Below are 11,674 nucleotides of genomic sequence, written 5' to 3' on the forward strand. Positions count from 1 at the left end.
ATCCTAGTAACTCCTATGAAGCCGTTCATCGTCACGGCCTGGTATCTGGCACCCTCTAGCGATACTCTGAAGAGCTGAAAAGAAACAACTTCGTATCCTAATACACTATACTATAGCTTTATCATACTTTTCTCTCCCACAATTCCATGCAGTATCAGCTTTATGTCATACATAATCGGTATTTCTGCTTCCCCTCAATTTGAAGTAGGATCCTAGGCTGCCAGAAATTTAAAAGAAATGCAGCACTTCCTGACAGAGGACAGGAAGCAGATAGGACCAAAACAAGGGGAACTAAAAAATAAAGCAGAACAAGCCATTTTTCCCAGGATATTTCCTCCTTCCACCCTATTCTGTAGCAATCATTAGAAACATATACCTGTTAGAATAATTAATATTTACTATAACTAATAACTGATACTTCAAATAACTGATAAGATGAGCTGACTTATGTGCGTGGACAACCATTCAAATTCTGACTAGTTGGTAATTCTGCAAATAGAAGCAGCCAATATTGTTTTCAATATCAATATTGAGGCCTAGTTAGGTTTCATTATTCTCTATATAAATCTTGATACTTTGGTTAAAACTGTGTAATTATTCATTGGAACATCTGGGATTTTCAATGAAAGATATATTTTGAGTTTCTCATGCTTATACCTTGTTTAGCTCATTTAAAAATAATATTGGCAGCAGGAATGCCTTACTAGGAAATAACATGCATTTATGAACATTGATAAAAATAATTATTTTAAAATACTATATGTTATATATAATAAAGTAAGACTAACATTTAGCTTGACAGATGTTTAGGAAAAAAAAAAATCAGAAAAACTAGAAAAAAGTAAACTAGAAAAATCTACTTTTCAGCAAACACAAATAATCTTTATTTTCCTCTGGGCATTCTAAGCAAATACATAAATTATGCTTAAAGAATGATGAAAGGCATACTTACAAGATCACATTTATAAAGTGGCTGGCAAACTTTTTCAATTATGCGTAAGTATTTCACATTATCTTTCGATTCATTTGCTGCATCTGTGATTCTAGCATCTAACTCTTGCCACATCTAGCAGGAAAACAGTACCGTAAAAAACTTCATACATAGTGAACCCTTTCTTTAATTTGCACTGATTTGCTGGAAGTAAGCTTGATACATTAATTTTTAAAAGGCATTGTCAAAGCAGGCAATAAATGTTATTTTCATTTACGATAATTTTTGTCTGTATCTCTAAAAATGTCTTGTTCTTTCTCTCAATATATTAAGCGCACCAGCACCATACCTAAATTTTAATTCTCCTCAGACAATCTCTCTTAGATGTAATGAAACAAAGCACTGCAAGCTTTGTCTATTACAGTGAAAAACAACATAAAAAAGAAAAAAAAATACCCTTCGTAGTTTAGAACGTCCAGCATTCAGAACATTAATGACAGCTCTGCAGTCTGGTCCTTTGATCTGCTCAATAATAAAATTAAATTTAGCAGACATACTTCTCCAATACTCTATTTCAGTCAGTGGACCTGAATCATCAGCTTCTTTTCTGATCTGTTTACTCTCAATCAGAACCTGCAAGGATTTAAAAAACAAACAATAAATGTCTACTATAGAGAATAGACAAATCATTATAAAGAAGAGCAGAAGCACTCTGAGGATTCTAACTTTAAAAGGAACTAGCTTGCAGTTACTGACACATGAAAACAATTTTGATTTGGGAAAGCATTTTAGGCCTGTATTGCATTTAATCATATTCTTAAACTGAAAAGGCGGCAAATAATACATATATTCAACAGCTGTCATAAACTGGGTGAATCTCAGCATATATCCATACTTTTTTATTCAATTAGATTCTATGGATTGAAATGCACCAAATACAACTTCACCTGTAAAAAACTGGAAGACCTAGTTTAAGAAAAATATTAAATATCAAAGCCATGAACGTACTTGTTTGGAGGTTGATAAATGTGCAATCAGTTCTTTTTACATGTCTTTTACATTTTTATTTTCATGCGCTAAACACACTAAACATAGTATGCTCTTGTAAGTAGAGTATGTCCCAGTCTCCACAGATTCTGTATTTTGATAAAGGGTTCTGTGCTTTATCGAGGAAGTCTGGCACCAATTTCTTGACTGAGACCTTACTATGCAAGATTTACAATAGATAAAAAAATGTCCCTCTGGTCCAGGTCAAAGACCTTTCTAGAAGAAGTATTTCATACCATGACTAGCAGCAGGAACTTAACAGGTAATGTATAGAGTATACCTAACTGTATGTATATAAAGTCCTCACCAGTGTTATTACTCCTGTATCCTTCTGTCCTCTACTTCTTACTATTTGTGTATTAACTGTTCAAAAACTCTTATTCTTGCTAGACTGTAAGTTCCTAGGGATAGTGACTACCTGCTTCACTTTTGTGTAGAAGTGAAGCCCTTGCCTTACTCAGATGGAGATGCAGCTGAAAGCTTCAACTAACTTCAGGCAAGTCTCATATATAATTTATAAATATATATACATATTAATGCTGGATTGATGTGTTAAAACAACAACTTACCTGTTCAATTTGTCTATACCATATCATAAGTACTTCCTCTAGCTGGTGACACATGTCAGGATTATTAGCTGCTGCAGCTATTTTCTCAGCCGTCTGGAGTTTAGAAAAATCAATGTAATCTATTTGTGTCAACTCAACAGTCCCTTCAATGCTTACTACAGTCCCTTAGAAAAAAAAAGATGGAAAAAAAATTACAATACAGAAACAATTAAGACTTTAAAATTATTTTGTACCAGTATAACCAATTTAATTTTGGGTAAATATGTTTGCAACCAGGTTGTTTCAATATAATAGCCATTTTACTGCATTCATATAAACCAGAAAATTCTTATTTTAAATCAAATGTTCCTCCTCAAAATTAAAAAATCACAAGTGAATTTTCTTAATAAATATTCTACTCATGCATTTATTAAGCAGGTAATTGATACATTTATTTTATCCTTGCAGAATGGGAAAAGTTCCTTACCTACGTGCTGCTGCCTTTAAAGAGAAATTTGTAAGTAGAATTCCTTCATTTTGACTGTTTCCTGAATGCAGTGCTTACCTTCTAAAAATGAAAAGAATCTCTTAATTTTTTCCACAAAATTCTGTTTGTCTTTTGTATCTTGTTTGTTCTGACTTAAAGCACCCCAATTACTTGTTGTGAGGACAGCAGGAAGAAAAATGTTTTGTATGATACTCATGATACCATGTAGAAGTCCTTCCGTGGCATCCAGAACACCAAAGAATGTCTCCTGCATTGTAGAAGAATTACTGTTAGCAATGCAGTAAATTAGAGTGGAAACAGTATCATAAAATCAGTGTATTTCTTTATAAAGGTACTGTAATTTTCCAATGAAAAGTTTGATTTACAGAGATAAAATCTTTACAAAATACTGATACATACAGTGTAACTGTAAGATGCTGTTTTTAACCAAAAAAAAGGGAAGTCAGTAATTATTTGATAGAGTTTCTAAAGGTTGCTAAATTATATTGTTGTAATTCTAATTACTTCCCTATCATACAGAAAGTTTAAATTTTTTTTAAATAGTACATAGCAATTAAAAATATTCTTAATGTCCCAATCTACAATTAGGTACTAAGAAAAAAAAAATGCAAGTAGCAAAAATGTGCTGAATATCTGTATCAGAAATTACATTAGAAGCACTTATCTGACTGAATGTATATTACTTTCGGTGAGATTAAATTTTTGTCTACTCTCCCACACTAAACATTACAGGTTCTGACATTTTTATATTTCAATATTTTAAATGTCCTTCAAATCAGCAAATCTTAATATACTTCATGTAACAAACTTCCTAGAACACACATCTTTTTTCATTACTTCAGTAAGTGATTTGATACAAAGGTAATATTTATGACCAATACTGAGACTCTTGAAAAAGACAGATCTAGTATCTTACTTCTAATAGTGCTTTTCTCAGAATCACAGAATGGTAGGGGTTGGAGGTGACCTCTGGAGACCATCTAGTCCAACTCCCCTGCCAGAGCAGGTTCACCTTGAGCGAGTTGCACAGGATGGCACCCAAGAGGGTTTTTCATGTCTCCAGAGGTGGAGCCTCCACAACCTCCCTTGGCAGCCTGTTCCAGTGCTCTGTTACCCTTAGAGTGAAGAAGATTTTCCCTTATGTTTAGGTTAAATTCCAGTTTGTGACCACTGCCCCTTCTGTCACTGAACACCACTGAGAAGAGTCTGGTCCCATCCTCCTGACACCCACCCTTTAGGTAAGTATTAATAAGATCCCCCTCAGCCTTTTCTTCTTCAGGCTGAACACACCCAGCTCTCTCAGCCTTTCCTCATATGGTAGATGCTCCAGACCCCCAGTCATCTTAGTGGCCCTGTGCTGGATTCCTTCCAGTAGTTCCTTGTGCTTCATGAACTGGGGAGCCCAGAACTAGATGCAATTTTCCAGATGGGGCCTAACCAGGGCAAAGTAGAGGTGGAGGATAACCTCTCTTAACCTGCTGGCCACATGTACTCCAGGATGCCGTTGGCCTTCTTGGCCACAAGGGCACATTGCTGGCTCATGGTCATCCTGCTGTCCACCAGGACTCCCAGGTCTTTTTCCACAGAGCTGCTTTCTAGCAGGTCAGCCCCTAACCTGTATTGGTGTATGAGGTTATTCCTCTCTAGCTGCAGAACCTTACATTTGGCCTTGTTGAATCTCATGATGCTCCTCTCTGCTCAACTCTCCAGCCTGTCCAAGTCACGCTGGATGGCAGCACAGCCCTCTGGTGTGTCAACAACTTTTCCCAGTTTTGTATCATCAGTAAACTTGTGAGGATACACTGTCCCCTCATGTAGCTCCATTGATGGGTATGTTGAACAAGACCTGCCTGACCCAGTACTGACCGTTGGGGAACACAACTAGCTACAGGCCTCCAACTTGACCCTGCACCATTGATCACAACCCTCTGAGCTCTTTCCCCCTTCACATTCTCAGCTCTTGATTGGATGAAGTATTTTTAATATATAAAATATAAACATTATTAATGGATTTTCTGTCTGAAAAATCTGAAATCATATTAATTAGATACGTATATAGGATCAATTCTTATCAATTTATTGTCCCTTAAGCACTACCCGAGTATTATGATACATAGCTATAAACAAGTATGAAGCCCATACTCATCTAATAATTTGTCTTACATAGTTGTAAAGCAGAAAAACTCATGCTACATAATTTACACAGAAAAAAGTGCATTTCACACATTTAAAGAGACATCAGAGAAAGGAACAAGTGAACTTTTCTGCTCCTGCTATGTGGAATAAAGTCTACTTTGTGAGTCCTTCTAGTTTAGAGACTTCCTAAAATGTACTTATTGGCTTTAGCCTCTTCAAAAACAGCAAGGAGAATGATATGAGAAATTAATCTAAATGCTGACTTCTTTAATAAGAGTCCTGTAAGACACTGGGTTTCACAAGATATCCTGAATATTTGGTGAAGTAACACAGCTATTCATTGACCACCCAAAAAGGATAAAGAGCATGACCTAGCTTAACATTGAAACAACGCAGTTACCAGTAATTTCAGTTACATGACAATAGTGAAACAAATAGTGAAACAAAAATTAGCTACTTTAAAAGTTTTTAGTTTTTAAAGTATATGAGAGAATACCTCATGTATGTTTTTTTCATTTATATGGCTGTCATTCTTAAAACGAACAAAAAATAAGCACAGTCCTACAAATCTCTCTGGTGTATTGTCCACATACAGTCGCATCACTCTATCATCTTTTGCAACTCCTGGAATTATCCGACCACATTCTGAAAAAAATGTCACAGGTGTCACTATTTTTAAAATTAATGATATTATAAAATGGTTAAAATTAATATAGTGGGGAAAAAAAATCAACATGGAAATATTTTATTTTCTACTTTTGTGTGTAAGACAAGCAAAAACTGCAGAATCCATGGCTGTAATTAACCATACAATTAAAGTCTACACCAAACACATAACATATGTGTTACAGAGCAATTTTGGCACATTCTACTGCACTGAAAAGGGATTTTAATACATCATTCTAGGTCAATTTGCTGGGGACTGAGATACTTTATTTGCAATCACCCTCTTAAATGAGATATCATGCCTAAGTGAGAAAACAGGGAATAGGAGATTCTCTCAGGTCCTCTGTGGAGATAATCCTATGCAATTCTTATGAATAGACAAGTTAACAGCATGTTTAGTGCTTAGAGAATCATTAGTGCTTTTAGACATTAAGTGTCTGTCAAGCATCTGAAAACTCAAAATTTTCAAATATTTATAGAAAATGCAAATTCAGAGAAGTTTTATAAAAGTACTTTCTAATGAACCGGGGGCATAACTCCTGTAAGAAAAAAGTTGCAACCACTTTAAAATTTCAGAAGAACTTCTTATAGCATTTCTTCCAAGAACGGATGAAATGGACCAAGTGTTTTCTCATAAGATTTTGTTCAGGGAAACATTAAACAAAAGTAACAATAGAAGGCACTATTATGTCTGCCTGTGTTAATACTGCTAAAACTTTACCTATTCCTGGTGCTTCTCCTTCTTGGTAGAAAAATCTCAAAATTTTACTTCCTCCCTTGGCAAAAAAGGCATCAATGGCTTCCAGCTGTTAAATAAAACATGAATACTTGTTACTCAAAATATTAATTTTTTATGTGCCTTTAAGACATGCAAAAATAATTTGGCCGTGCCACTGCTGACAGTTTTAGTGGCACTTCATGCTTAACCTCAAATACTGTGAGGAGTTACAAAACAACATAACAGATCTTTCAAATATTGCCTTAAAGTACTGAATCCACACACACAGGTGGCCTACCTCTTCGTAAGTGTGTATCAAATGGTTATGGTCTTGTTCAGTAATACACAGACACTGGAGGATATTCTGTCACTCAGAGATCTTTAAGTCTAAAGTATCAACTGGATGTAACAAATTTTAAAATATTTAGAAACATACACAGAAGATCTGCATGACCTGACATACTCTGCTATTGCTATTCTATCTCTAAATGTAAAAGAATCCTTTGTAAAAAAGGAGTAGCATGACACACGAGGATGTAATTCTGGAGATATGAATTGGCCATATTGGCTCCAAAACCTTTTCACTATGACAAAGATTTTATTGCTCTCTGGAAGGACAATGAGATCACATCGTAAGGAGACCATGCTCCCCCCAAATTAGCTTGCTCTACCTGTCCATAAACTAACCACCCTAATACACTATGGATCTCAAGATGGCCATTTTGATTTAGGGATGTTATACAAGATGCCTTGAGTAGCAAGGATGCAAATCTTTGAAACAAACACTGTTTGTGTATGGATTATCATTCTGAAGAACTCACCTGAAATTATAGCTAAGGTTTCCAAAATCTGAATTTTTAAACTGCCTTGGGCATTCTGTGTGTCCTAATTTAGCAGGAAGTGAACAAAACTCTGAGAAGGACTGAAAGAAGGTTTGGAGGCGATCAGAAGGTACTGATCACATAAAAATTCAGCTTCTTTCACAGTCTCTATAGTTATCTGCAAGGATGACTAACTCAGCAAGATATGACTGGGCATTCAAACTGTCCAGCTGCAGGGCTCAACCTTGGTAGTGAGACCCCGTTTCCTTGTCATCAAAAAAAAAAGTCAGAAATTTAGCTAGCAAGTATGTCTAGAGATGCACCATCTGTTCAAATACAAAGCACATACCTCTAGATGTCGTGTATTTCTTATAAGCACAACTTTTCCCCAAAAGAAATAAATACAAAATCTGAATCAGAATGGTGATAGGAAAATGACTGACATTCAGGTGGACAGAATTTAAACACATTCTCTTGAGAAGACAATGTTATCCAAAAATATAAGAAATAAAAGCAAGCCATAATGCACCACCACTTTATTAACAGGCATTAATGGGTTAAAACTGAGAAAAATTGCCCAAAAAAAGAGTGAAAGAAAAATTGGTAAAGTACTGAAAGGGCAATGACAAAAATCAAAAGATTCATTACTGCAAAAAGTACTCCAACTTGAGAGAAAGAGTATGGCAAACAGGAACTTCTGGGCTTCTGTAATTCTACACAGGAGGCAAGATGTGAGCTGTCCCTGTGGCTACTGCTTTTGCAAATAGCTTCTGGTTCAAGCCCATGTGGTACAAACACCGTGTGAACACAGATCCAGGCTAATGCTTTAAAGGGTAAAACTTAAATTATGGATGTCAGAGACATGATAGGTATGTGGGATTTTATTAACTGGCAATTTGTTGAAGGACAATGTTGATGCAGCCCCAGTAGACTAACCTGTTTATGAATAAACTAAAACTGGAAACTGGAAAATTTCCAACCATACAAAGTTTTCAGACGGTCCTGGTGGCAGTAAACCCCCACACCATACCCTCAAGCCAAAACTAAAGAAAATACCACCTTTGGAACCCAAAGTTCCAGAGTCTAAATTAATCAAATTCAATGTAGAACAGCAGTTTTACATGAAGTCAGAATGATCTAAGACTATATACCATTTAGCAACTGTAAAAAAAGGAAATGTTTGTTGAACGACAACACTTAAAGCATCTCTGTGTTGTGTAAGCATAAGAAAAAACAGGATTGTTCATGTACATCGTATGATTTATAAATATCAGTAAGCAAACAATAAAAAACATATTTGGATTGGCACTAAATTTGGTTTGTAACAAAACAGCTGAAGCTCTAACAATGTATTTGTTTGCTCAAAGAAGACCTTATCGGGCTGAGTTTTGAATGCTAAGTCAAATCCCTCTAACAGAAAAAAAAATAATATAATGCAATAAGAGAAGAAAAGTTTGGCTGTTACTCCTCTTTGTTCAAGCACTTTGAAACACTGTGAAAGACACAAAATAAAAGACACACAAAGAATGACTGAGCTTTCAGAAGTTCCAAAGGTTTTGGATCTACTCACTCTACAAACCTACTTTATCTCTTTTTTAAATAATCAAAAATTTAAAAAGCACTAAAACTGGAAAATATTTACTGGCTCTTTCCAAATGCAATTACATGAGTTAAATGGTGCAAGATTAATATTCCCTCTTATTACTAAATAACACTCTTGAATTTCAAAGCATTCCTATGAAATTACACCTATTTTTTAAGAACCTTTGGTATTTCAGAGAGGACTACCTTAACAAATAGAGACTATTGTCTTTAGAATGTAATAATGTACGAGACAGATGAAATCTGTTGGAACTACTCGACATGACAAGAATTTCTCGGGTCAAAATAACAACACTAATTTTCCTTGAGGTCAGAAAGACCAAAACCCACAATCAAAAACCCTAGGAGTATTTGCAAATTCACCAGGAAATTAAGCTGAATTATTTAGTCGGTATCATTTTAGCTGATTGCTTTATTAATCACATTTTCTGGCAGAAATAATATGAATCATGGATAACAGTTCATATCAAAAGGGCAATCTGCTACACACATTCATTAAAAATTGAAATATACAGATGGGACTCACCGAAAGGGCATCCAAAATCATTTCTTCCACAGTTTTTAGGTCTAAACCTAGGCTCATGCTGATAATTTCAAGTATGTATTTATGACAAGCATTAATTTGTGCTCTTCTCTCTTCTCTTGCTTTTCTGTACTGAGCCTAAAACATTACATGTCTTTCAAACTCAAAATACATGAAGTAATTGCAATGACTGTAAATGCTACTTAACTTGCAACTAACACTGAAATCTACTGTCTTGTATTATAAGACTGCATAACTGCCCCGCTCTCTGAATACCTTATTTTTTGAGGATAACAGAACAAAATACTATGAGCTATTATAAAATTCAAAGTCAACTCTGAGGATACGTCAATAAAAAGTAAATATTAAATATACTACAGCTACATTTTAATATATATATATATGCCATATTAACTGGTTCTATTTTTTACAAGAAATATGTCTATTTATAATTTAATAATTTAATATAATATAAAACTAAAATATCTAGAGTAGATAAATATTTGCAGGCACTAAGCTGGGTACAACTTTGCTTCAGTGTAAAGTATTCAGTTATTATCTGCTACATCCTTCCTGTATTATTTTTAAATATTAAAACAATACAGACATTAAAAACACTCACTTTCTACCAGGAGTAATTTAATAAAAGTTCAGAATATGAACAAAAAGAAAACAACAAAAAAAAGACAAAAAAAGAGACAGAACATAAACTGAATTTAACCATCTGAGCAAATAACTAGAAACCTATTGCAAGACCTATGGTTGAATACTAAACCTGTTTTTCTTTAAAAACTTCTTGAAAGGACAGACTTCTACTAGCCCTCCGGTAAAACCTAGATAGCTTTCGGGATGTAGCGGCAATAGACTCTTGGGAAGCGGAAAAGCTTATTTTAGCTCGAACACTGCGATTATCTTCTGGAGCAGACGAGGAACTCTCCCCAGTAAGACTAGGCCCAGAACTTTGTCTTTTTTTTTTTAACTTCTCCATTCTGAAATACAAACAAACCAAAAACAAAAAAAACAAAACCCCCCCCAAAAAAAACCAAAACACAAAAATCAAAAGAGCACACCAGAAAAAAACACAAACAAAAACCAAAAGCAAAACAAACAAACAAAAAACAACAAGAAGAAAATGGCATTTATTACATGTTTCAGGTCTATCTTTTCAAGAAGGCCAGAAAGAAGAACAAGGTAGGGAATAAGAAAATTAAAAAAGTGAGCATCTCAAAACTGAATTCCCATGCATGTAAATTTACGAGTCTCATCAAGTCCTCTTGAAGTTCTTAAGGTAACAGATATTTATAAACATTTTAAAATAGATTACAACTGTCAAGCTGATTACAAAAAGTTTTTTTTTTTAAAGTAATTTACCAAATATTTGTATTTTGTGGAGTGAACATCTTTCTACATAATTTTTAAAAAAAATAATGAATACTTTCATTGAATATCTGATTAATTAGAAATATAAAAGGTTTAGAACATATATTATTTGTTTAAATTTTAATTTGCAAAATATTCATTAATTCATTTACTTTCCTTCAAAATCATCTGACTGGGCTAGCTATCTACAAGGTCTGCAGCGGTACTTTCCTCCTCGATACTCAGGTGGAATACGTTGGATGTTAATTTCCTTGTCTTTTAACTGGTCCTCTTTAACTTGGACAGTGAAGTTGATACTTTCCCCCAAAGCTCAAGTTAAGAGAGGTGGGGTTCTCAGAGCTTTCTCCTCCAAGTTATCTTTAAAAGTAAAGGCTGCATCGCCTACTGGCATCCTCCCTGACTCTCCAAACACCTGTCTGGCGGCTCAGCTAAGATTTTCATACTTTTCAAAAAACCAGCACGAACTCCAGCTGCCTACCTATCTGAGTTGTAACTGCTCATGTGCTTTTACAGCTTCCTTTCCTCCTCACCGGGGTGCCCCAAACCTCGCCTACAGGACTCGTTCACGCAAGAAAAGTAAGTCTGCTTTTCGGCAGGCAAGAGGATGAAGTGTTGAAAGAAAGGAAAAGCGGAGGATTTCCCAAGCGGAAGAGCATAAGGAATTACCGACTTCTGGCTCTCTTCTGAAAAGCTAATGCGCCTTAACCGGCACTGTGGCATTCGCAAGAGAGACGCAGGCGAGAAGCCTCACTGACCTGGCTGGAGCGGTGCCTCACGATGCGGGGAGAGGGGAG

At 35.2% G+C, this 11,674-nt stretch overlaps 1 protein-coding gene across 1 annotated transcript in view; it reads right to left on the minus strand.

The window, feature by feature from the left end:
- The window catches only part of DNAH8 (dynein axonemal heavy chain 8), a 132,861-nt gene extending 121,261 nt beyond the window's left edge, over positions 1-11,600 (minus strand). The window contains exons 1-9 of the mRNA XM_051615043.1: positions 11,411-11,600; positions 10,276-10,415; positions 9,504-9,638; positions 6,558-6,642; positions 5,667-5,815; positions 3,092-3,281; positions 2,548-2,711; positions 1,388-1,564; positions 953-1,066 (exon numbers count right to left, since the gene is read on the minus strand). Of these exons, the coding sequence (XP_051471003.1) occupies positions 953-1,066; positions 1,388-1,564; positions 2,548-2,711; positions 3,092-3,281; positions 5,667-5,815; positions 6,558-6,642; positions 9,504-9,638; positions 10,276-10,415; positions 11,411-11,600 (1,344 nt within the window). The remainder of the gene's footprint in view (positions 1-952; positions 1,067-1,387; positions 1,565-2,547; positions 2,712-3,091; positions 3,282-5,666; positions 5,816-6,557; positions 6,643-9,503; positions 9,639-10,275; positions 10,416-11,410) is intronic.
- Between the last annotated feature and the right edge of the window lie 74 nt (positions 11,601-11,674).

This window comes from Apus apus, chromosome 3 (assembly GCF_020740795.1).
Source record: "Apus apus isolate bApuApu2 chromosome 3, bApuApu2.pri.cur, whole genome shotgun sequence".
Classification (NCBI taxonomy): Eukaryota; Metazoa; Chordata; class Aves; order Apodiformes; family Apodidae; genus Apus; species Apus apus.